The sequence below is a fragment of the Jaculus jaculus genome, chromosome 5, assembly GCF_020740685.1.
Source record: "Jaculus jaculus isolate mJacJac1 chromosome 5, mJacJac1.mat.Y.cur, whole genome shotgun sequence".
In the NCBI taxonomy this organism is placed as follows: Eukaryota; Metazoa; Chordata; class Mammalia; order Rodentia; family Dipodidae; genus Jaculus; species Jaculus jaculus.
The window spans coordinates 46227944-46254794 of NC_059106.1; the positions used below are offsets into that span (position 1 = coordinate 46227944).

General features: G+C 50.1%; 1 protein-coding gene across 1 annotated transcript in view; it reads left to right on the forward strand.

Annotated features, from left to right (window-relative positions):
• The window catches only part of Draxin (dorsal inhibitory axon guidance protein), a 35191-nt gene that overhangs the window by 1219 nt on the left and 7121 nt on the right, over nucleotides 1–26851 (forward strand). Inside the window, exons 2-3 of the mRNA XM_004657639.2 lie at nucleotides 20309–20757; nucleotides 24206–24396. Coding sequence (XP_004657696.2) covers nucleotides 20319–20757; nucleotides 24206–24396 — 630 coding nt within the window. The 5' untranslated portion in view covers nucleotides 20309–20318. The remainder of the gene's footprint in view (nucleotides 1–20308; nucleotides 20758–24205; nucleotides 24397–26851) is intronic.

The following is a 26851-nucleotide window of genomic DNA, read 5'->3' on the forward strand; positions in this document are numbered from 1 at the left end:
TCCGTTTCTCACCCATCACCGACCTCCAGCTGCCCATGCAGTCAGCCTCACATAGAGCAAACCACTCCTTCTGCCTCTGTCTATCCTAAAACTTGAGCTTAAAAGCCAGGCAAAAGGGGGCTGTGCTTCCAAACCAGGCTGGTGTGTGTGGCGATGTGCATGTCGCCCTCACTAGCGCTCACCAGCGGTGTCTATGGAACTCCTCCCAGCTCAGGACCTCTGTCCAGCTCCGTGTCTTTTTGCACGGAGCCAGCACACAAGCCTTTTCCCTTCCTGCGGGGAATCATCTCGCTAAGTCCTGAACCCGCTGCTTAATCCCTCCACCCCTTGTCCATCACGCGTGCTGTCAGAACAGGTGATGGGCTTCACCAGTGTGGCAGGGATGAGGTACAAGTGGTTTCACTGAGGGCAGCTTCCCGAAAGGAAAGAACCTTTTCCCAGCAGGCAGGGTGAAGGCTCCCAGGCTGGTTTTGTTTCAGCTTCAGCCAGGGTTTTCTTTTCTTTTCTTTTTTAAATTTTTTTAGTTTACTTATTTATTTATTTGAGAGTGACAGACAGAGAAAGAGGCAGAGAGACAGAGGGAGAGAATGGGCCCTCCAGGGTTTCCAGCCACTGCAAACGAACACCGGATGCATGCCCCCCCTTGTGCATCTGGCTAACGTGGGTCCTGGGGAATCGAGCCTTGAACTGGGGTCCTTAGGCTTCACAGACAAGCGCTTAACAGCTAAGCCATCTCTCCAGCCCAGGTTTCCTTTTAATAAGACAAGCATGGAGGCAAGAGTCCTCACACACATACCATCAAGGCTCCCATCTGGCAGACAGGCCCCCAACTTCGGCTGCTGTGGCCTCCCCGCTGTCTCTGCCCCTACCTTGCCTGGCCACCGCCTTTCTCAGGAAGCCAGCTCAGCAGTTCCCAAAACCCTTGGGGAGCTTGCTCAGATCTTCATTGCCTCATTCAATGAAAATGATGCCACTTCCTCTGCCTTTTCCCCCAACTCAAACCCTTCTTGATTATGTGCCACTAAATTAACCGTGGGGACCTCTACTGGCCCAGCCCTCTTCTCTTGCCTCTCCCTCTGGCCTCTCCTGCATCCTGGGTCCCAGGATGGAAGGCAGAGTACCTTTGCTCCAGACTTCTCAGGGTCTTCCCTCCAGCTGAAGTCCCTCTGTCCTGAGCCCAGCCCGAGTCGGCCCATTTTTGCAGGACAAGGTCAGATGTTCCCTTCTGGGCAAAGTCCCCTGCTCTCCCTGGTTTCCTTGCCTCTCATGGTCCCAGGATCAGTTGGGAAGCTCTCTGCCCCTCCCTGGGTTTGGGCCTGGGCCGGGTGTCCTACTGTGATCCCAGTGTTTTGACACTCAGTAGGTGTTTTGCATACACTTGTTATGTTGAAGGGCATCCTTGGTTCAGAGGGCAGGAAAGAATGGAAAATTGTAGCTCACAGCCTCTCCTTGGGTTCTGTGGGTCCTGCTAGCCAAGCCAGGAGCAGAGCTGGGCCCAGGGCTAGGACTGTGGCTGTGTGGTGGGAGGCAGAGCCATCACAAAATCCCCGTGCTCCTGGGGCCAGGAATCACTATGGAAGATGAGCATGGCCTCTGCGCCTGACCATCGGGAGATAGCCCAAGCTTACAGGGCAGGGACTCTGTGCAGCCTGGGTTTGCATCCTAGCTGTTCATTTAGCCACTATTGAAAGAAGACCATTGGCCAGGAGTGTGACGGAGGAGGTTTCTCTGACCCTTGAAAAGAGCAGGTGTTCCCCAAGAAGTCCTGGTCGTGGTCCCAGGCAATGGGTCATTTGAGCATCCCTGTTCTGCCTCTGTCTTGCTGCTCCTATTCCAGTCCTTCCTTTCTACAAAGGTGTGGGGTTGGTGACCAGTGAGGCAGCAAATCCTCCCTTGCCAGTGTCCTCTGTGTCTGGCTTTGACAACCCTCTCTACATGATGGCTTGGCATTCACCACTTGGCATAGTTCCCTGCTTCGGTAAGAGGTAGGGGGATGGTTATGAGGAAAGCGGCTCCTGCTGGAACCCCAAATGGGTGGGATGGACTTGTAGGATTTGTGGGGCTTTTCTTAAATATTTTATTTATTATTATGATTATTATTTGGTTTGTCAAGGTAAGGTCTTACTCTAGCTCAGGCCGACCTGGAATTCAGGGTGGCCTCGAACACTGGGTGATCCTCCTATGTCTGCCTCCCAAGTGCTGGGATTAAAGGCGTACACCACCACACCTGGCTAAATATTCTATTTTTATTTATTTATTAGAGAGAGAGAGAGGCAGATAGAGAAGGGGCACACCAGGGCAAATGAACTCAGGACACATGCACCACCTTGTGCATCTGGCTTACATGGCTATGGGGGAACTGAACCTGGGTCCTTAGGCTTCACAAGCAAGCGCCTTAATGGCTAAGCCATCTCTCCAGCCCAGGATCTGTGGTTTTTAACTGTTCTTTCGGGGTCAGCATTTGGGTTAGATGCCCAGTACTTATCACCAGTTCCTGAGAATCACAGCAACTGCCTCAGGACTGGCTACTGAATGGTGAGGCGCTTGAGACAGAATCAGAGTCCAGTGAGTCAGGAAGCTGTGAGTTCCAATCCCAGTTCTACCTCTGGCTCCACTGTGGGTCCTTGGGCTAATCTGTCAGATCTTTGTCCAGATCTGTGCATTGTTGCTATTGTTATCTGAACAATAGTATCCACTTCTAAGGACTAAACTTAATAACAAAATAAAACTCTAGGCCTAGAATAGGCGAAGCCCCGTCAATGATACGCAAACAAACATGCTCATTGTACAGACGTGGGGTGAAACCCGAAGAGGTTAATTAGCTCCCCAGTCCTGGAGTCAGGATTCCCACCCAGGCCTGTATGACTCTAGGAGTCTTCCATTCCTTCCACTTTGCCTTCTGCCAGAACCCAACAGCTGCTGTTTTTTCACTTACGGATTATGTGGTGGTTCTCACCAAATGGCAAATGGTGTTCATTTGGGCACCAAAATAATGAAGTTTGCGGGATCTGGGGCTGGGAGTTGCTCGGGAAAGGAGGAGGGTGGCGAGTGCCTGCAATGCAGAAGGGGCCAAGACGCGAGAACAGGAGGTGGGTGAAAGAGCCACAAAGCTGTGTAGGTTTGCAGAGGTGTGAGTGGCGTGGAGTTGGGGAACCTAATGGGGGGCACAATAAACACAGATGGAGCCGCCTGCAGGGAAGCCAAACATCATTTGCCATGACAATGCTTCCCTCCAGGCTGCCCTGAGCCTGTCCTGTCCTGCCATCGATCACCCTATTAGGACAGAAGAGTCACCACCTGCGCCTGTCCCTTGCACACTCAGACACAAATGCTCCCAAGAGCCTCCCACCCTCACCCTGTCCATCCCCGGCCTCTTTATCCCCTCTCTTCCCTATCCCCACAACCACAGCAGCCCCTACTCATTGTGGCCCACTGAGACCTCCGCTTCTCCTGGACCTCACCACTGTCATAACTTTACAGGAGAAGAAACCGAGGCCCAAAGAGGTTAAGACACTTGTCCATGGGGCTGAGGAGATGGCTCAGCCGTTAAAGGCTCTTGCTTGCAAAGCCAACAGCCTGGGTTCGGTTCCCCGTGAAAAGCCAGATGGCACAGAGTGGCATATGTGTCTGGAGTCTGTTTGCAGTGTCAGGAGGCCCTGGCATGCCTGAGTTGGATTCCCTGCTGGGCTGGCATGTTAGAACTCCATGCACTGTGCCTCTCCCATGAGGTCTCTTCCAGCCAGTTCCTATTTGTGCTAGACCGAGAGGGAAGGTCCTGAGGCAGACGTTGCGTCTCTTACTCAGAGTCCTCTAAGCCGCAGCCTGGGTTTCTCCATTCACGATGGGCCAGGACTAGGCGACGCTCTTTGGGCTGGAGCAGGTTCCTTTGTAAGGTGTCCTAGTCCTGCTCCCTGCAGGGCTCATCAGGTACAGAGAGAGACACCTGGGGAGGTACCAACAGGGCTCTGGCTGTTCTGAGGTCCCAAGAATGAGGGTCCCCCTTTCCTATTAAAAAGGTTTTGAAGGTACAAGGCTGTAGTAAAGGGAGAAGATGAGCTGAGCTAACCCAGGACTGTCAAGGCAGACATGCCTATGTGCACTCTGGGCAGCTGATGAGCACCTCAACCCTTCTCCCCAGTGAGTATTTCTTCTCTTCCCTCTAGCCCACCTGCAGCATAGTTTCCACTCATGCACAAACACCACCACCACCACCAACCCCAACTCAACTCTAAGTACTGACCTCTAAGTATTCAATATCAAGGTAGGCAGATGACCCGCTTTCATACATGCGGAAATTCAGGTTCATTGATGAAGAGCAATGGCAGGGAAGGAATTAAGGAGAGAGGCTGAAGGAACAAGGCAGGTCCGAAACTGCCATGGGGCTGGGCATGGAGCCACATGCCTGTAATCCCAGCACCTGGAAGGTAGAAGCAAGAGGATCAGGAGTTCAAGGTCATCCTCAACAACATAGAGAGTTTGAGTTCAGCTAGGGCTGTGAGAATTTGTATCGAATATACAAAGACAGAACTGCAGCCGGGCATGGCAGCACATGCTTTTAATCCCTGCACTAGCGTTTGGAAGGCAGAGGTAGAAGGATCACCGTGAGTTCAAGGCCACCCTGAGACTACATAGTGAACTCCAGGTCAGTCTAAGCTAGAGTGAGACCCTGCCTCGAAAAACAACAACAACAACAACAACAACAAAAACCACAAGCAGCCCAGGAATAAAAATCTACTCTGTGTCTTTCCCTTGTTCATGTAGGCAGCAACTTTCTTTTTCTTTTTTTGCTTTGCTTTTTTGAGATAGGGTTTCATTCTAGCCCAGGCTGACCTGAAATTCACTATGTAATGTCAGGGTGGCCTCGAACTCACAGTGGTCCTCCTACCTCAGCCTCCTGAGTGTTGGGATTAAAGGCATGCGCCACTATGCCTAGCTCCAGAAGCAACTATTTTAACTGAATAAGAAAATTACCTACTTTCCTGGGGGAATCAGCTCTCCTTGAAGAAGACCATGGTGTAGCCCAAGGGGCCTGGAGCTTCAGGTTTATGGAGCCCACTGTCAGGTGGTGACATTCTCCTTAGAGGAGGCAGGGGCTGAAGGCTGCCACCAATCGCAGCCATCCCAGGAGGTGCCTGCTCGCCTCCGTGACAGGGGTGAGCTGACGCACCTTTAGGATCTTGTTGGAAGTACAGAAGCATCCCGCTGGAGATGGTTCCCACAGTTCCCATCATCGGCCTGAAGTAGATGAATCTGGGGACCAAGATGGGATTGCTGTCGCCATGGGGTACTAGGGTTAAGCAGCAAATCATTCTCCCCAAATCGATATGGGCAGAAGAGCAGACATGGAGACCTTCCAGAGACATGAAGCACGCCAGGGCCAGTAGACGGAGTTTGTGGCTGAAGTGACACCACACGGAGACCCATCTTGCCTGAGGCTGCCAATCAGGACCGAATCCAGCCCTTAGTCTCAGTGTCTGGAAGGGAAGTTGTGGGATGTCTCACCACATCCTGTGGGCCTGGAACTCCAGACCCAGGTCCATGAGTTGAAGATGGTCATCACTTGGACCCAAGAAGGCCAGCCTGGCCTCCCCAGTGACCCAGAGGAGGCAGCATGTGGGTTGGGTGCAGATGGGTACCTTCAGAGGATAATCTCCGTGGTTGTGGAGGGATCTGAAAGTCCCTTCCTGGCTAGGTTGACTAGAGGCAGCTACCTCAGAGTTTCTTCTGAGCCTGGAAGGGCTTGTGTTTCTATGAGGGGCAGTATTTCAGCACCTGAGCTGTGGCCAGGGGAACAGCCGGCATCAAGACCCCCTTTCTCTGTAGCTTCCCACCCTCACCAACCTGTACTCTTTCCTGATGATCCCCTGAAAAATAGAAGCACCCCCCCCCAAAAGTCCCCATGCTGGTCTCAGGGCGCTATCTCAGCAGCCGAGTACATAAGGGTCTCTCCTGTGCCAGCAACCTGTCACCTTTGCGGAGCTTGGCAGACAGCCTGGCAGGGCTCCTTGGAGGGCCAGAGAGAGGGCATGCCTGGCATGGGTCATTGGGATTGTAGTACAGTGTCTCAGCATTTAACATTTACAAGTATATCCTCCAAACCCATGCTGGCTTAACATATGTCCCCAGCTTTTACAGGCTCCCCAGAAGCCCCCCTGGGGGGGGGTCAGAGTGTCTGTCACCCCTCCCCCAGAGGGTTGGCAGTTGGACAGACAGATGGAAGAGACTTGTCATCATGGATTATGAATTATCAGGCCCCCTTGGCAGACAGGACCTTTGGGGGGCCCATCACACCCACTGCCCAGTGCTTTGTGTATCTGTGTTGAGGTTGAAATCTGGTGCCTCCTCGCTCACACACTAGGCAAGTGTTCTGCTACTGAGCAACAACCTCAGCTCCCCTCCCTGATCCTTTGAGTAAATCTTTTCCCAAATGAAATCTAACCCACAATCTCAATACTGTACACAAAACCAATAAAAGCAGTGTTTTATAAGCAGTGTGTAGCAGCCGGCCACCAGTAATTCCTTTCCCCAAATGACAGTGTTCTATAATTCAGGCAGACATAATTTTGAGCCCCGTGTGTAGGTTCTCAGCTCACCATGAAGATTCCCTGCAGTTGTTACTCTGTCTTGGGGACTTTTACTTACCTGAGGGTGAATCGGTGAGGAGAAGGGAAGTGCCTACTTCCTGTTCTCAAGGATATCAAACCAGGCAGCAGGTGCTGGTCAGGGCTGAGGCTGAGCTGGGTCTTCAAAGTCTAGCTAGAGTCCTAGAGATTCAGGCAGAATTGTGAGTGACCACCATTGTCCTCTGAAAGTTCTCTCTCTGCACCCCCACAAAACTCAGAGCACCAGAAGTCAAGTTATGTCAGGCCTTCGCCTATCTTTTTTTTTTTTTTTAATAATTTTTTTGTTTATTTTTATTTATTTGAGAGTGACAAAGAGGCAGATGGAGAGAAATAGAATAGGCGCACCAGGGCCTCCAGCCACTGCAAACGAACTCCAGATGCATGCGCCCCTTGTGCATTTGGCTTATGTGGGTCCTGGGCAACTGGGGTCCTTATGCTTCGCAAACAAATGCCTTAACCACTAAGCCATTTCCCCAGCCTGGCTTCACCTATCTTGAAACTGGGTAAACAAAAGCTGGGCGGACACACTAGATGTGGTGGCATATGCCTTTCATCCCAGCACTCAGGAGACTGATGGAGGAGGATCACTGTGAGCTCAAGACCAACTCAGGCTACAGAATGAGTTCCAAGCTGGGCATGGGGTTACACACCTTTAATTCCAGAAGTAGGAGGATCGCTGTGAGTTCAAGCCCCCCGTCCCCCAAGACTACATAGTGAATTCCAGGTCAACCTGGGCTAGAGACCCTACCTCAAAAAACAAACAAACAAATCCTGAGTAAGTTCCAGGTCAGCCTGGACTACAGTGAGACCTTGCAATGAGGTTTGATTCCCCAGGACCCATGTAAGCCAGATGCACAAGGGGCACATGCATCTGGAGTTCGTTTACAGTGGCTAGAGGCCCTGGCATGTCCATTCTCTCTCTGTCTCTCTCTCTTTCTCTGCTTGCAAATAAATAAAATTTATTTTAAAATAAATTTTTAAAGGTCTGGAGAAGATGGCTTAGTGGATAAGGCATTTGCTTGCAAAGCCAAAGAACCCTGGTTCAACTCCCCAGGCCCCACATAAGCCAGATGCACAAGGGGGTGCATGCATCTGGAGTTCGTTTGCAGAGCTGAAGGACCTGGAGCGCCCATTCTTTCTCTCTCTCAATAAATAAAATATATATTTAAAATATTTTATATATATATATGTGTGTGTGTGTGTGTGTGTGTGTGTGTGTGTGTAAATTTAAAAAGACCCTGTCACCAATTTATGTATATACACACACACACAAAGTCCAGAACATTGAAATATATTCAAACAGTATAAATCTTTACAATTTTATTAGTTTTCAAAATAGTTAACATTTAACTTACTTCACTTTGCAATGCTGGGGGTGGAACCCAGGGCTTGTGCATGTCAGTTGAGTACTCTACCATCAAGCTACATTGCCCAGCCCCCACCCCGAGAATATATATATATATTTTTAAATATTTTTTTTGTCCATTTTTTATTTATTTATTTGAGAGTGACAGAGAGAGAGAGAGAGAGATTGAGAACGGGCGTGCCAGGGCCTCCAGCCACTGCAAACGAACTCCAGATGTGTGCGCCCCTTGTGCATCTGGCTAACGTGGGTCCTGGGGAACCGAGCCTCGAACCGGGGTCCTTAGGCTTCACAGGCAAGCGCTTAACCGCTAAGCCATCTCTCCAGCCCCCGAGAATATATTTTTTAAAGTGAATTTGACTCCACTGCTTCCCAAAACATCTCTACCAAATATGGCAGCAACTCAGACTTACTGTCCTCATGTGGAAAGAGGAGCCTGGGGTCAGGGGGAAATGATGGGCCCAAAGTCTCCAAGTGGACTGTCATCTGGCTCAGGGCCTGGGTAGAGCTGCATTATCTCTAGGCTCCGCCAGAGCCACCCGCATCCTAAACTGGCATTCTCAGGGGATCCTGTACCCAGCGCCCCACCTCAGCCCACTGTGCAACCAGTGGACCAGTGAGAGAGGCAGGAATGCGGGCCCTGCGGCTGTCCTGGGAGGCCAGGTGGTGGAACTCCACAGTTGTCTGCCAGGCGGAGGGGGTGGGGGGACACAGGAGCTTCCTCCCTCAGCCCTTCATCTCCAGGCCCCCAGATGCGAGGCTGTCCTCGGGAGAGGAATTAAAGCTCTGGCGGGATTGATGCCTTCATTTGCATAAGACACTGCCTCCTGCTGCCTCTTGGATGGAGAATGCAGCCTGCTCTCCAGCCCTCCCCACCCACAGTGCCTGACCGGATGGGGCTGAGACAAACCCTCCCCCCCTCAGGCCCTTTTCCCAGCTGCCAGCACCTGGCCCCCACTCCTGGCCCCCTGCACTCTCTGGTAAAGATGCTAGTCCCAGGGACAGGTGACAGCGGTGTCAGGCAGGGGACGGAGGATGTGGGCTCCGAGCACTGAAAATGGAGCAAGCACTGGTGTCCCCTGTGCATCTTGCCGTGCTTTAGGTTTGTGGCTTATCATCACACAGCCTCAGTTTCCTCGAGGTAGGGTCTCACTCTGGCCCAGGCTGACTTGTAGTCTCAGGGTGGCCGCGAACTCACTCCTACCTCTGCCTCCTGAGTGCTGGGATTAAAAGAGTGCGCCACCATGCCCAGTTAGTTTCCTCTTTTTATTTATCTGTTCAGTTTGTTTTGTTTTGTTGGTGGTGGTAATATATATATATTTGAAAGAGAGAAAGAGGCAGATAGAGAGAATGGGCATGTCAGGGCCTCTAGCAACTGCAAATGAACTCCAGACGCATGCACCACCTTGTGTATCTGACTTACCTGGGTCCTAGCGAATTGAACCTGGGTCCTTTGGCTTTGCAGGCAAAGACCTTAACCACTAAGACATCCCTCCAGCCCTCGAGGCCAATTTCTGTCTGAATGATTTTGCATTGTAAGCAGTCCTACCATTCCTTTGGTTCTTAGATTCTTATTTATTTATTTATTTATTAGAAAGACAGAGAGAGAATGGGCACACCAGGGTCTCTAGCCTCTGCAAATAAACTCCAGACACATGCACCATCATGTGCCTCTGGCTTACATGGGTTCTGTTCTGGGGAATCAAACCTGGGTCCTTAGGCTTCACAGGCAAGTGCCTTAACCACTAAACCATCTCTCCAGCCCTTTTTCTTTCTCTTTCTCTTTCTCTCTCTCTCTTTCTTTATGTAGGGTTTCACTCTAGCCCAGGCTAACCTGGAATTCACCATGTAGTCTCAAGGTGGCCTCAAACTCATGGTATCCTCCTACCCCTGCCTCCCAGAATGCTGGGATTAAAGGCGTGTGTCACCACACCTGGCTGGCTCTTGCATTCTTTCTGCCACCTCTTCTGTAATGGACCCCGAGTCTTGGAAAGTAAGATAGAGATATTTCAGTGCTGAACACTCCTCTGTCACTTCTTCTCAGCACTATGGTACCTTTTGGGTCTCCAACCCTTATTTATATAAAAGACGTCCTGCCACTGAAAACAAACTCCAGATGTATGTGCCATTTTGTGTATCTGGCTTTACATAGCTCCTGGGGAATTGAACCATCAGGCTTTGCAAGCAAGGGCGTTTAACCACTAAGTCATCTCTCCAGCCCATTGTTGGCTTTTACTTTTTCTAAAAAAAAGAATTATTATTTTATTTTTTTCAAGGTAGGTTCTTACTTAGTGATTCTCTAACCTCTGCCTCCTAGTGCTAGGATTAAAGGTGTGTGTCATGACAGACAACCTGAGACAGAGAGAGAAACAGAGTCACAGAGAGAAAATCCTCCAGAAAGGGAGTGAGTATGGGTGCATCAGGGCATCCTGCCACTGCAACTCACTCTGTAGTCCCAGGCTGGCCTTGAACTCCTCTGCCTCCTGAGTTCTAGGATTAAAGGTGTGAACCACCATGCCTGGCCATTGTTGGTATTTATTTAGTTAGTTATTTAAGGGAGAGAAGCAGAGAGAGAGAACGGGCACCAGGGCCTCTAGTCACTGCAAATGAATTCCAGATGCATGTGCCACCTTGTGCATCTGGCTTATGTGGGTACTGGGGAATCAAACCTGGGTCTTTAGACTTCACAGGCAAGAACCTAAACTGCTGAGCCATCACTTCAGGCCCCATTGTTGATGTTTTGAAGCAGGATCTCACTCTAACTACAGCTGACCTAGAACTCTGTGGCCTTGAAAACATGGCGATCCTCCTACCTCAGTTCCCAACTGCTGGGATTAAAGCCATGTGCCACCATGCCCAACTATTTTGTTGGGTTTTTTGTTTGTTTGTTTGTTTTTGTTTTGTTTTAGTTTTTTCAAGGTAGGACCTCATTCTAGTCCAGGCTGACTTGGAATTCACTATATAGTCTCAGGGTGGTCTCAAACTCACAGTGATCCTTGTACCTCTGCCTCCCAAATTCTGGGATTAAAGGCATATGCCACCATGCCCAGCTGTTTTGGAGACAGAGTCTCACTCTGTAGCCTAGGCTAGCCTGATACTCATGATCTAGTACAAGGTGGCTTCCCAGTCAAAGCAATCCTCCTGCCTCAGCCTCCTAAGTACTGCAACTCTAGGGGTGTAGTTTCCTCATTTTTTTTTTTTTTTTTGTTGTTGAGGTAGGGTCTCGCTCTAGCCCAGGCTAACCTGGAATTCACTATGTAGTCTCAAGGTGGCCTTGAACTCATGGCAATTCTACCTCTGCCTCCCTAATGCTGGGATTAAAGGTGGGCTCCATCATGCCTGGCTTCCTTGTTCCTAAAATGGCTGGAGATATGGCTCAGTGGTTAGAGTGGCTCCATAGCATGTGTGAATGAAGCCCTAAATTCTCCCTCCAGCACTGCATAAACCAGGCATGATGGTGTACTCCTGTAATCCCAGCACTTCATAGGTGGAGACAGGAGGGTCAGAGGTTTATTTTCAGCTACATAGGGAGTTGGAGGCCAGCCTGGAGTGTCTTAGACCCTATCTCAAAATAAAACATTGAAGCCGGGCGTGGTGGCACATATCTTTAATCCCAGCACTCGGGAGGCAGAGATAAGAGGATCACCATGAGTTTGAGGCCACCCTGAAACCACATGCTGAATTCCAGATCAGCTTGAGCTAGCTACCTGGAAAAACCAAAAAAATAAAAACTAAAAAATAAAGAACATGGAAATGCTACCCGACGTACCTCGCAGTTGAGCTAAGAGAACAAAACAGCATGTGAACTCTAGGTGTCCTCCTCTTACTACACAGAGTTTCATTTTGTTTTGCCTTGAAGATTCACTGTTGGGCCTCAGTGATGACAGGACCATCCTGGCTTGTGGATGTCCCTGTTATTTCTCAGTGGCTCTTGTCCAGGGCAACCCCATGGACTGTCTGTCCCTAGCACAGGGAGGAGTGGTCCTGGGCTCATCCCAGGCCTTGCCAACAAGCTTCAAACAGAACCGTCAGGGCTGGCGGGGGTGAGGGACCACACCTGTCTTCCATTTTCGCCTGGATGCTTTGTGCTTTGTGACACAGTCTCCAACTGGCTTCCAGAGTGACAGAAATGGATTGGAGCCCGTCATCACTGGGGATCCTTGGCACAGCTTCTGTAGCAGCCCATGTTTCCTGAGTGGCTCTCTGCCAGGCTGGCATCACAGCCACTGGGCTGTGCCAAGATCTGAGTACAAATCCTGTGGGTTTGAAGAGGCGGTTCTGCAGCCTGCCACCACGTACACATCACACTCATGCACACACATGTGCGCACACACACACACAGTAATACACACATGTCCGGTGGGATCAGCAACCATTTAGGCCCATGGTCATCAATGCTCAGGGAGGCTGGGTCGTGGAAGTGCCGAGCTGCTAAGGCAGGCCTTGGCAGAGCCTTGTCGATGCCGCTGGTTAGGTGTTTCCATGAAAGCCCATAATCCGCATTGAGGGGGTCTGACAGGGATGGGCCCAAAGGAGTCACATGATTTGGCAGAGAAAGGTGCTGGTGGAGGGAAGGACTTGTTCCAGGCTGCAGAGTGTGTTTGTGGCCCAGGGAACTCTGCTGGCTACCAAGGGAAGAAGGGAGCAGTCGGGGCTGCAAAGATGATGATGGGGCAGCATTATGCAAGGTCTTGAGTGCCCAAGTGAGGAGGCTGTAGTCAAAAGGGAAAGTAGCCGGGTGTGGTGGCGCATGCCTTTCATGCCAGCACTGGGGAGGTAGGAGGATCGCCGCGAGTTCAAGGCCAGCCTGAGACTGCGTAGTGAATTCCAGGTTAGCCTGAGCTAGAGTGGCACCCTACCTTGAAAACCCAAAAAGATAATAAAATAAAGGGAAAATAATAGGGAGCCACCACAGACTCTGTAAACAGGTGAAAATCATGGTCAGAGGCAGGGTCTCAGGGCAAAATGTTGCTATTCAGTTCTGGGAAGGACGGTGCCCATGTGGGTGCATCTGCCCAAACCAGCTGTGTGTGTGACCTATGGAGTGCAAAGGGCAGGAGGGGGCAGCATGGTGCTGAGTTGGAGTTCCAGGAAGCACTGGATGTGCTTGTAGGCCAGGGGACATCCAGGTGATGCCCGTGGGACATGGAAGGCAGCCGCTGGTCTGGGGATTGCCACATTTGGGGTGTTCACGCATGGGGCTGGGGCTCTATCCCCATAGAAGAGAAGTTCTCCAGGCATCGCCAGGCCATGACGAAGCTCTGAGGGTCACCGGGTTTCTGCCCAGGACCAGCAAGCTGCTCACGGTGCCTGCAGGTCTGCCTACCTCTGCCAAGCCCCAGCTGATCTGCCTCTGTCCTCTCCCCTTCTCCAGAATGGAGGCCCCTCCATGGAGGGAGCATCCTGTGGACTTCTCCCAGGCTCTGGGTGCAGGACAGAAAGAGCTGAGGCTGAGGCGGGGCCCCAGATGGAGCCCAGCACAGCACTTCCCAGCTCCCCACCATAGGGAGGGCAGAGGCTGAGTCTGGCTGTGGTCAGGCTAACTGCCAGCTGGGAGAGTAGCCTGGGACATGAATTGCCAAGGGCACTGAGCGAGGCTGAGGCATCCCTCTGAGCCCAACGAAGCAAGAATGACAAGCTCTGCAGCCCCATAGGGTGCTTGGCCTGGAGACCACTGCAGAGCAGATGCTTCTGGTCACTGGTGGGGCACGGGGTATGGATGGCAGAGTCCGTGGTCTCAGGAATGATGGACCATGCTGGGGAGATGGCATCGCAAGCCCAGCTTCATATTCATTCTGCCTTACACAGGTTAGTCCAGGGTCTTTAGAAGCCTGTGGCTATAGGGAGACCAGAGTCTAGGCAGTGGAGGCCAGGGGATGAAGGGAGGTAAGATTCAGAGGTGTTTCCTCTTCAGTGTGCAGTGCATCAGCCTGGTGGAGGCTTAGAGGGTGGGTAAGCTCCCCTGGGGATTAGCTGAGGGTGAGCTCGAGGGCCAGAGCTGGCTGGAGAGAGGGAGAGTTGCTGGGAATCAGGATCATCACCGGCATGCCAGTTTTTCCTCGCCCTGGGCAATTATAAGACCACAGATCACAAAGAAATGGTGGTGTAAGCACCTTGGGAAACCTAATGGAGTCCTGGGCAGGCCATAAAGATTCAATCAGCTGGCTGACCTGGTGTGAGCCTAGCCAAGACTGGGGTGGGAGACAGAGGCTCTGCAGGGCGCGGGGGGCCCAGTCTGACAGACTCTCCCATCAACCCCCCTAGCCACAGGCTTACGGAAGCATCTCCTGCACCTGTCAGGAATTACTCTTCTTGCAGTGGGGGAGGGAAGGCATTTAATCTCTAAGAGACTCTCCTTCCTCGGGGGAGCAGTGGGTGCAAGTCAGGTGGGCTCACCCCACCCTGGGGAGGGGGGAGCAGAGCTGAATCTGCACAGCCATTTCCAAAGCAGGGGCAGTTCAAGGAGAGAAGCTCCAGCCACCTCTGTGCTCATGGTGGGGGTCATTCCAGTACTCAAAGGTAGATCCAGGAGGATCAGGGGCTGAAGAAAGTGGTTAAGGTGCTTGCCTGTGAAGCCTAAGGACCCAGGTTCGATTCCCTAGTACCCACGTAAACCAGGTACACAAAGCAGTGCATGCATCTAGAATTTGTTTGCAGTGACTACAGACCCATTCTCTCTCTCTCTCTCTCTCTCTCTCTCTCTCTCTCTCTCGTAAATAAATAAAGTGTACAAAAGAGACAGGAGGGTCAGAAGTTCAAGGTCATCTTTCACTACATAGCAAGTTTGAAGTCAATCTGAGCTACATGAGTCCCTGTCCCACAGAAAGAGGGAAAGAAAGGGAAAGAAAAGGAAGAATGGAGAGGGAATAATAGAGAGAGGGAGGATGGAAATAAAGAGGGAGGGCAGAAGGAAGGGAGAAAAAGAAGAAGGGAGGGAAGGGAAAGCAGGCTTGAGGGAGGGATGAGTGGGTACAGTACTTGCTGTGTAAGTGTGAGGACCAGAGGTTTTTTGTTTTGTTTTGGTTTTTCTAGGTAGGGTCTCACTATAGCCCAGGCTGACCTGGAATTCACTGTGTAGTCTCAGGGTGGCCTTGAACTCATAGTGATCCTCCTATGTCTGCCTCCCCAAATGCTGGGATTAAAGGTGTGCACCACCACACTCAGCTAGGACCAGAGTTTGCATCTCCAGCACCTACATAAATGCTTGGAGGCCATGGTGACCTGCTTGTAATCCCAGCGCTTGGGAAGCCAAGATGACTCACAAGACGTGTTGGCTAGTTCGACTAAACAGTCAGCAAGCTCTGGGTTCAAGGGAGCGGCCCTGCCTCAGTGAAGTGGACCGTGATCAAGGAAGACAGTGAACATGACCTCTGACCTCCACATGTAGCTGCACATCCATGTGCACATACACACACACTGCACCCAACACATGCACATACATTCATATCACACACACATAGACACAAAGAAGAAGGACAGGGGGAGGAGGAGTAGAGAGGACAAACAGCAACAAGGACCCAGAACACAGGCACTTATGAAGTCTAACTTACCACACTGGGCCCTCGCTGCTGTTCAGGAAAATGTGCGTGTAGCGTATGCACAGGCATGTGCCCATGCAGCAGCCCCTGCACTTGCCTGGAGTGGCCAGAATGGGACTTTCCATCCCTCATCCACTTATTTATTATAATTATTATTATTTATTTATTTATTTGAGAGTGACAGACACAGAGAGAAAGACAGATAGAGGAAGAGAGAGAGAGAATGGGCGCACCAGGGCTTCCAGCCTCTGTAAACGAACTCCAGACGCGTGCGCCCCCTTGTGCATCTGGCTAATGTGGGACCTGGGGAACCGAGCCTCGAACCGGGGTCCTTAGGCTTCACAGGCAAGCGCTTAACCGCTAAGCCATCTCTCCAGCCCCCTCATCCACTTATTTGAGCCAGAGTCTCTTACTGATCCTGGAGCTGGCCATCCCCAGACCTGCCCGCCCCGCCCCCGCCACCCATCAGAGCTTGCCACCTTTTCGAAAGCTCCTGCAATTCCCAGGTCTCTGCACCCCTACAGGACATGGCCACTCTTGTTTATTTGAGGATTGAACTCAAAGCCCTCTCTTAGACCTCCTCAGGCCCTCATGTTTGCATGGTAATTGTTCTTAATTGCTGCGCCATCTCTCCAGCCCCGGATGATTTTTTTGTTGTTGAGGGATGTCCTGTGCACTGTGAGGAGGTTATCAGTACCCCAGCCTCCACCCATAAGAAGCCACTAACATCACTTACTCTTATTTATTTTATTTTATTGTTATTTTAATTAACAACTTCCATGATTGTAAACAGTATCCCATGCCCTCCCTCCCCCCACATCACTTACTCTTGACAAGTAAAAATGTCTCCAACAGTGTGTGGTGGCTCACCCAATAATCCCAGCACTTGGGAGGCTGAGGCAGGACAATTGCTACAAGTTTTAGGGTAACCTAGGTTTGCCTCAAAGGCCTTGTCTCAAAACAAAAAAAGAAAGATAAAAAAGAACTAGGTGAATTGGCACAAATTAATAACCCCAACATGTGGGAGGTAGAAGGCCACTATATGTTTAAGGTCATTATTTAACTAACTAGTGAATTCAAAGCGCTGTTCAAAAAAATAAAAAATAATAAAAGAAAAAAAGCTGGGCATGGTGGTGCATCCCTTTAATCCCAGCACTGGGGAGGCAGAGGTAGGAGGTTCACCATGAGTTTAAGGCCACCCTGAGACTACAAAATTAATTCCAGGTCAGCCTGGACCAGAGTGAGATCCTACCTTGAAAAACCAAAAAAAAAAAAAAAAAAAACAACAAAAATAAAAACCGCCAGGCATGGCATATGTGACAGCACTCGGGGAGGCAGAAGTAGGAGATTGTCATATTGTCATGAGTTTGAGGACTCCCTGACAGTAAGCCTGGGCTAGAGCAAGACCCTGACTTGAAAAAAGAAAAAAAAAAAAAAGAGGGGCTGGAGAGATGGATCAGTGGTTAAGGTGCCCTCTCTTTCTGTATCTCTGCTTGAAAATAAATAAAGAAAAACAAAAAAGAAGTTGGAGGGCAGAGAGATTGCTCAGTGGTTAAGGCGCTTGCCTGCAAAGCCTAAGGACTTGAGCTCCATTCCCCAGGACCCATGTAAAGCCAGATGCACAAGGTGACACATGCAACTGGAGTTCCTCTGAAGTAGCTGGAAGCCTTGGCACACCCATCTCCCCCGACACACATAAATAAATAATAAATAAATGTCTGCTTAAAAAACAAAAGAGGAAGCCGGGCGTGGTGGCGCACGCCTTTAATCCCAGCACTCGGGAGGCAGAGGTAGGAGGATCGCCAAGAGTTCAAGGCCATCCTGAGACTACATAGTGAATTCCAGGTCAGCCTGAGCCAGAGTGAGACCCTACCTCAAAAAAAAAAAAACCAAAAAAAAAAAAAAAAAAAGAGGCTAGAGAGTGGCTCAGTTGGTAACGTGCTTGCACCACAGGCAGGAGGACCTGAGTTTGGATTCTTAGCACTCACATAAAAGCTGGGCAAGGCAGCATGTGCCTGTAATCCCAGTGCTGGGAAGGTGGAGTCAAGAAGATCCCTGGAGTTTGGCTGGCCAGTAAGTCTAGCCAAATCAAATCTCTGTATGAGACCTGTCTCAAAAAAGAAAAAAGAAGTGGTGGGGAGGAGGGCTTGAGAAATGGCTTAGCAATTAAAGCGCTTGCCTGAAAAGACAGAGAAATCAGATTCTCTAGGACCCACATAAACCAGACGCACAAGGGGGCGAACGCATCTGGACTTCTTTTCTGTGCCTGAAAGCCCTGCTATGCCCATTCTCTTTCTCTCTCTCTCTCTCTCTCAAATAAATAAGCAAAAATAAAATACAAAAAAATTATAAAAGAAAAAGAAAAAAAGGGGGACCGGGAGGATAGAGGGCTGGGGTAAAGCATTGCTTCACAAGCGTGAGTTCAGATCCCCAGAACTCTCTTAATAGTTCTATGCTGTAGGGCTGGAGAGATGGCTTAGTGGTTAAGGAACTTGCCTGCAAAGCCTGAGGACCCAGGTTTGATTCCCCAGATCCCATGTGAGCCAGATGCACATGGTGGTGCATGCGTCTGGAGTTCGTTTGCAATGGCTAGAGGCCCTGGCATGCCCACTCTCTCTCTGTCTCTCTGTCTGCCTCTTTTCCTGTCTCAAATAAATGAATAATTTTTTTTAATTAAAAAAAAAGTAGTTGTATGCTGTAGTGTGCCTTGGGGCTAGCATCTGAATCCCGGCACTCCCACGAAGAGAAGAGCAGCAGAAACAGGAGAATCTCCCCGAAGTACTTGGGCCAGCTAGCTTGGTAAAACTCAGGTGAATAATAATGGGAGACCCTTTCAAAAAAAGATGGAAAGCGGGCTGGACAGATGGCTTAGCAGTTAAGTGCTTGCCTGTGAAGCCTAAGGAACCCAATTTGAGGCTTTATTCCCCAGGACCCACGTAAGCCAGATGAACAAGGTGGCGCATGCCTGAGTTTGTTTGCAGTGGCTGGAGGCCCTGATGCACCCATTCTTTCTCTCTCTCTCCCTCTTTCTCTCTCTGTCACTCTCAAATAAATAAATAAAAATAAACAACAACAACGAGAAGATGGAAAGTAAGGACAGATATCCAACGTTGTCCTCAGATCTCCACACGTAGGCCATGGCACATGCATGTCTTCAGTCACACACAATTAAGGTGGAGAGTAACTGAGCATGATGAGATATATGCTGCCACACATACATACATGTACACCACACACACATGTGCGTTCAAAAAACAAATACTAGCCAGACTTCGCAGTGCCTGACACTACCTACACAAGACCATCGTAACAGGAGGAAAAGATCATGACATCAAAATAAAAGAGAGACTGATTGAGAGGGGGAGGGGATATGATGGAGAGTGGAGTTTCAAATAGGAAAGTGGGGGTGAGGGAGGGAATTATCATGGGATATTGTTTATAATCATGGAAGTTGTCAATAAAAAAAGAAATTGCCCCATGTGGTGGTGCATGCCTTTAATCCCAGCATTTGGGAGGCTGAGGGAGGAGGATTACTGTGAATTCAAAAATAGCCTGAGACTACATAGTAAATTCCAGGTCTGCCTGAACCAGAACAAGACCCTACCTTGGAAAAAAATTCTCTCTAGTCCAGTCTGACCTGGAACTCACTCTATAGTCCCAGGCTGGCCTCAAACTCAAAGAAATTCTCCTATCTCTGCCTCCTGAGTACTGGGATTAAAGACATGCATCACCACACTTGACTCAATATTTATTTTTCTTATATATTTGCTTATTTATTTATTGTTTTGTTTTTGGGTTTTCGAGGTAGGGTTTTACACTAGTCCAGGCTGACCTGGAATTCACTATGTAGTCTCAGGGTGGCCTCGAACTCATGGTGATGCTCCTACCTCTGCCTCCCAAATGCTGGGATTAAAGGCGTGCGCCACCGCAACTGGTTTATTGGCTTATTTATAAACTTATTCATTTTGAGACAGCATCTCACTCTGTAGTCCAAGCTGTCCTAAACTCACTGTGTAGACCAGGCTGGCATTGAACTCATGGCAATTCTCCCACCTCAGCCTCCCAAGTGCTGAGATTATAGGCTAAACTATATAGCATCAGGCTTTAACAAAAATATTTTAAAAGTCCCAGCACTCAGGAGGTAGAGGTAGGAGGATCACTGTGGTTCAAGGCCACCCTGAAATTACATAGCAATTCCAGGTCAGCCTGGGCTAGAGTGAGACCCTACCTTGAAAAATCAATAATAATAATAATAATAATAATAATAAACATTTTAAAAGTATCCGGGCACGGTGGTGCATGCCTTTAATCCCAGCACTTGGGAAGCAGAGGTAGGAAGATCGTCATGAGTTTGAGGCCACCCTGAGACTACACAGTGAATTCCAAGTCAGCCTGGACTCAAGCAAGACTTTACCTTGAAAAAACAAAATAAATAAATAAATAAAGTTAAAAAAAAAAAGTCGGGCGTGGTGGCAGACACCTTTAATCCCAGCACTCAGGAGGCAGAGGTAGGAGGATCCCCGTGAGTTCAAGGCCACCCTGAGACTACATAGTGAATTCCAGGTCAGCCTGGGCCAGAGTGAGACCCTACCTCAAAAAAAAAAAAAAAAGTTAAAAAATAAAAGGTGTCTCTAGGAGTTGAGAAATGTGAGGGACAGAGCCCTCCCTCCAAAGCCTGTTAAGCAAACAGCAATGATAATGCAGAGCTATGATAACAGGGTCCCTAGTGGGAGAATTTGGGAGGGAGATTAATCACCACCCTCACACTGCTGCTTCTTTTGCAGGGAGGATCCAATGGCAGAGCCCACTGTCCCCAAGGTCCCCACGTTGTTCCTGGTCCTCTTGTTGTTTCCAGAGCTCAGTGTGGCAGGCTCTCTCGCACCTGGAACCGCCCAGAACCTACCTGAGACTCACATCCCTTTCCCTGGCTCTGCGCTGTGGGAGCCTCAGGCTGGCCACCACAGCAGGCGGGGCCTGGGCAGGAGGGAACGAGACCCAGGCAGGTCCGCCCGAGCCCAGAAAGGTTCTGTGGTCACCACCACCAGGCAGGCTGGCTTGGACATGAGACTTCCACCTGAACAGAGCCCTGCAGGCCTCCTGAGGGACAAGGACCTGCTCTTGGGGCTGGCATTGCCCTACCCGGAGAAGGAGCCCCGGAATCCAGGGTGGGAAAGAGCCAGGAAACGTGGCAGAGAGCACAAGAGACGCAGGGAGAGGCTGAAACCACACCGAGGTAGCTGGAGGCCTGGGCGGGGGGGTGTCCTATAATGGGGGTGGGCTTCAGTCCAGTGTCAAGGTCAGGAAGGGGCAGGCAGTGGGCACCCAGAAGAGGAGAGACCTCTTAGTAAATCAGGGCAAAAAAAAAAAAAAAGAAAAAGAGAGAGAAAAGAAAAAAGAAGGAAGGAAAGAGAAAGAAAAGCAAGGAAAAGGAAATTCAAAGATGGTGGCACACACCTTTAATCCCAGCACTCGGGAGGCAGGAGGATTGCTGTGAGTTCAAGGCCACCCTAAGACTACATAGTGAATTCCAGGTCAGCCTGGGCTGGAGCGGAAACCCTACTTTGCAAAAGAAAGAAAGAAAAGAAAAAGAAAACTAAGAATCAGGGCAGCCTGGTAAAGGGAGAGGGGCAGGGTGAGGCCTGGGTGTGGACATGGATATGTACAATAGAAGCTCTGTTTATCAGTCAACTTCTCTCCAAAGTCAAGATACTGTACCTTCCATCTGACCTAAATCTACTCTACTCTAAGTCCTGCAAAGAGACAGGATGGCAAGGTAACTTCCTGTGCCTTGATTTCTCCTCCTGCGAAGGGGCTGAGACATTCAGCGCAGGAAGGAGAAATTTCCCCTGGCCCATGGTTTCAGAGGGTTTGGTCCATGGTTGCTTGGGCCCGAGGTGAGGCAGAGCATGGTGGTGGGTGTGTGTACCAAGTGAAACTGCTCACTTCGTGATGACCAGGAGGGAGAGAGAAAGAGAAAAAAGAGAAAGAGAGCTGTATCAGGGTCCCAATATCCCCCTAAGGACACATCAACTTCCTCCTGCCAGACCCCAAAGGTTCCCCTATCTCACAGTAGCACCATAGGCTGTTTCACCAAGCCTTTTTAGCATCTGGACCCTTGAGGGATGTTCAAGACTTAATCCACAGCACCCACAGAAAAGACATCATATCCCTTCCCTCCTCTGTTTGCCTGTGTGTTCAACTTTCTTTTTTCTTTTTTTAAATAGCTTTATTCATTTACTTATTTGAGAGACAAAGAGAAAGAGTCAGAGAGAGAATGGGCACACCAGGGCCTCCGGCCACTGCAAAGGAACTCCAGATCCCTGCACCTCCTTGTGCATCTGGCTTATGTGGGTCCTGGGGAAACCTAGGTCCTTAGGTTTTGCAGTCAAGCACCTTAAAGGCTAAGCCATCTCTCCAGCCATCCCTCCTCCTCCTCTTCTTTTTCTTCTTCTTCTTCTTTTTTTTTTTTTTTGAGGTAGGGTCTCACTGGAATTTTTTAAATATATATTTTATTTTTATTTATTTATTTGACAAAGAAGGAGGGAAAGAGAGAGAGAATGAGCATGCCAGGGCCTTCAGCCACTGCAAACGAACTCCAGACACATGTGCCCCTCGTGCATCTGGCTAACGTAGGTACTGGGGAATTGAACCTGGGTCCTTTGGCTTTGTAGGCAAATGCCTTAATGGCTAAGCCATCCCTCCAGGCCCTTCTTTCTTTTTTCAAGGTAGGATTTTTGCTGTAGTCCAGGCTGATCTGGAATTCACTATGTAGTCTCAGGGTGGCCTCAAACTCATGGTGATCCTCCTACCTTGGGATTAAAGTTGTGTCACCACACCTTGCTTTTTTAATGGTCTCTGTTTTTTGGTTTGTTTGTTTTCTTAACCTTCTTAGCCCATCCTCCCCAGTCCTGGTGCCTCTGTAGCCACCCAGGCTGAGTCTCCCCTGGCCCAAAGAGTCTCAACAGTCTGACAGACCAGCCCAGACCGCTTTGCCCAGCAAGCTCCTCCTCAGCCTCACCTGGCCCTGAGCCCACAGGGCACCTGACTGCTAAATCTTTTCATGGAGTGAGACTGCCTCTAGGGGCAGATGGGAGGCCAGGGAGAGTTCCTCCGGGAAGAAGGTAGGGGGGGAGCCTCAGCCACCCTCTCCTGCAAAGAGCATGGGAGGTGGGACTTGCTTTCTTTGTTTTGTTTTGTTTTGTTTTGTTTTTGGAGGTAGGGTCTCACTCTAGTCCAGGCTGACCTGGAATTCACTATGTAGTCTCAGGGTGGCCTTGAACTCACGGCGATTCTCTGCCTCCCGAGTGCTGGGATTAAAGGCGTGTGCCGCCACGCTGGCTGGGGCTAGCTTTCTTGACAGGCTTGCTGACGCTTCCAGGTGGCAGAACCCAGATAAGGGCCTAGCTTCCACAGACAGCCTGCACCCTGGAGGTCAGATTGAGGTGCCATTGGAAACCAACAGGAGGGCACAACATGCATCTAGTCCTTGTCCTCCGTGTCAGTGAAGTAACGGAGCCCTAGGATGGGGGGAGGGTGTCATGGTAGCAGGAGACAGCGGACGTCTGCAGGCCACGCCAACTGTGCTTCTCACATCTGTAGAGGCTCTGGCTGACAGGACCTCAGCGTCCTTGTCTGCAAAGTGAACGGCTCGGAAGTCCCCCTTCTACTCTCTTGGGTTCATTCCTATAGGGTGACGTGACCCCAACAGACCCAACTCAACCTACAGCTAGGTCTTACCTCTGAGTGGAGGACAAGCTCAGACAAACCGGGGTTCAAGTCCAGGCTCTGCTACTTATGAGCTGCGTGTGTCCTTGGTGGAGCTGCCCGGCCTCCGTGGTTTGGATCCCAGCTTCCCAGAGCTCCTGTAACGGTCACGTGATAAGACTTGTGGTGGCGCCCCCTTTAATCCCAGCACTTGGGAGGCAGAGGTAGGAGGATCGCCGTGAGTTCGAGGCCACCCTGAGAATATATAGTGAATTCCAGGTCAGCCTGGACTAGAGTAAAACCTTACCTCAAAAAAAAAAAAAAAAAAAGACTTGTGAAATGGTTCATCCCTGGAACCCAGCATAGCAGGTGTTCGATAACCAGCTCAGTGGCTATTTGTTATCACCCAGCACTGTCTGCTCTTGCCTGCCAGCTTTCTCAAAGGCCTCTCCCCCTACAGTGTGCAGTGTCCCTCAGCCTCATGGTGTTGCTTCCTCCCTAAACCTCACACCTCACATTTAGGAAGCTTTCCATATTTCCTTTTTTTTTTTTTTTTTTTTGAGGCAGGGTCTCACTGTAGCATGACCTGGAATTCGCTATGTAGTCTCAGGGTGGCCTCAAACTCACAGAGATCCTCCTACCCTCTGCCTCCTGAATGCTGGGATTAAAGGCGTGCACCACCATGCCCAGTTTTCCTATTCTTTATGTTAACCTCCTGTCACCCCCTCCCTAAGACTTGCTAGAATTTTCAGGGAGGCCCCTCCATCCAGTCTCTTCCTCTACCAGTCACTCCCTGCTGTCCGCCCCCCGCCCCAGGTTGCAGGTCCCTAGCAGGGTAGATGGCAGGGATGTGGGTGGGACCAGTGGTCATCCCATGGTCTCTACAGGCAGCTGACTTACAGCAGAAAAGGTAGGCTGTCCTGTAGGCTGACGCCAGGTGGCAGGCAGGTCACCCTGTGTTTGCTGCCCGGTCTCAGGCCGAGCCGCTATCCGAGGTCCCAGCTCCCTAATAAAGAAGGCCGAGCCCACTGAAGACCAGACCCTGGACGCCGCTGCCGAGGAGTCTTCCACCAGCCTGGCCCCCACGATGCTCTTCCTAACCACCTTGGAGGCTGCGCCTGCCACGGAGGAGTCCAGGATCCTGCCTGTCACCTCCCTGCAGTCCCAGGTAAGGGGTCCCACAGGGCCTTGGAGCTGGAAGAGCTCTTGAGACTTTCAGACTAACCTCAGTCCCCACTGGAGGTGGAGACAGGATAGGAAGGCGGCAGGGGAGGAACCTGAGCCAGGTCTCCGGAATCTGGGTCCGTCCAGCCTCTGCCCCACTGGACGCTCCATCTGAGGAAGGGCTGCCACTGCACACAGGGTGTAGCCAGGGGCTCACACTGGGGACAGCCAGGAAGCCAATGCCAGCTCAGCACACTAGCTTCTGTAAGAAAGTAGCAGACCTGCTGGGCGTGGTGGCGCACTCCTTTAATCCCAGCACTCAGGAGACAGAGGTAGGAGGATCGCCATGAGTTCGAGCCCACCCTGAGACTACATAGTGAATTCCAGGTCAGCCTTAGCTAGAGGGAAAAAAAAGAAAGAAAAGAGGAAAAGACCATGACATCAAAATAAAAGAAAGACTGATTGAGATGGGGAGGGGATATGATGGAGAATGGAATTTCAAAGGGGAAAGTGGGGGGGGGGTTAAGGGAGTGTATTACCGTGGGATACTTTTTATAATCATGGAAAATGTTAATAAAAATTGAGAAAGAAAAAGAAAAGAAAAGAAAGTAGCAGGCCCATGGAAGCAAATTCTCCCCCCTCCCAGGTAGGGTCTCACTCTAGCCCAGGCTGACCTGGATCTCACTCTGTAATCCCAGGCTGGCCTCGAACCCACAACGATTCTCCTACCTCTGCCTCCCATGAACTGGGACTATAGGCATGCGCCCACACACCTGGCCTGGAAGATTTCCAGAAGCAGCCATGGTGATTTAAAACCCACATCCCTATGACCCCGGATAACGTAGATTCAAAGAGCACATTTGACCTGTCTACTCTCCGTCTTTGGAAAAGGTTTATGGAGAAAGGAAAAGCAAGCAAATGGTGCTCACACAAATGCCTCCTACTGGGGGGCTCTGGAAAAGGGGGGGGGCAGGAGTTCACCAAATCCTTTTTACAGTTCTGAGGCTTGACAATTATTTTCATTTTTCTGTTTGTTCCTTTTGTAGAGTCTTGGGCCAGGGATATGGCTCAGCAGTTACAGGCACTTGCTTGAAGTATAAGTCTCACTGGAGCCCAGGATGACCTGTAACTCACTCTGTAGCTCAGGCTGGCCTCCAACTATGCAGCCTTACGACTCAGTCTTACGACTGTTTTCAATGTAAATAAAAGCATTTAAGGCTGGGCATGTTGGCTCACGCCTGCAACCCCAGAACTCGGGAGACTCCTGATGGTCATCATGAGTTCAAGGCCACTCTTGGGTTACAGGGAGAGTTCCAGGCACAGTGTGACTCTGTCTCAGCAAAACAAACAAACAAGAATAAACAAGTACAGGGACTGGAGAGACGGCTTAGCGGTTAAGGCACTTGCCTGAGAAGCCTAAGGAACTAGCGTCAACTCCCCAGAATCCACATAAGCCAGATGCACATGGTAACACACGCATTTAGAGTTTGTTTGCAGTGGCTGGAGGCCTTTGCACACCTGTTCTCTCTCTCTCCCTCCCTCCCCCCCTTTATAACAAATGAAATAATTTTTTTTAAGTTGTTGGGCTAGAGAGATGGCTTAGTGGTTAAGCGCTTGCCTGTGAAGCCTAAGGACCCTGGTTTGAGGCTCAATTCCCCAGGACCCACATTAGCCAGATTCACAAGGGGGCACATGCGTCTGGAGTTCATTTGCAGTGGCTGGAGGCCCTGGTGTGCCCATTCTCTCTCTCTCTCTCTCTCTCTCTTTCTCTCTCTGTCTGCCTCTTTCTCTCTATGCCTGTCACTCTCAAATAAATACAAATAAACAAAAAAATATATTTAAAAAAAAGAAGTTGGCCGGGCATGGTGGTGCACACCTTTAATTCCAGCACTCGGGAGGCAGAGGTAGGAGGATTACTGTGAGTTCGAGGCCACCCTGAGACTATATAGTGAATTCCAGGTCAGCCTGAGCTACAGCAAGACCCTACCTCGGAAAACCAAAACAATAACTTGATATGGGAGGCTAAGGCTCACAAAACCATCACCAGAGACTGAGTGGAGAATCAGTTTATTTTCATGCCAGCATGGGCCCAGGGGTATCTCTTCCAAAGCCTGGACCCTAAGCTCTGATGGCTCAGAGTGATCCTCCTACCTCTGCTTCTCAAACTGTTGAGATTAGAGGTGTGCGTCACCATGCCTAACTCTGATCATCTTTTAGTTAGAACATTGGAGAAGCAACCATTATTGTTTATGAAACTCACACGATATCTACACTTGTATTCCTAGAAAAAGGCAGATGTCAATTAACAATAACTTTGTAGAGAAAGACAGATGCCAGCCAGTGGCAGCTTGGTGATGGAATGGAGCAGGAACTTGGCAGGAATTCCACCTGTCCAACAGAGGACAAAGTGGCCTTTGAGAAGCCTCTCCTTTGCCAGTGGCCTTGAGACCTCCTCACAT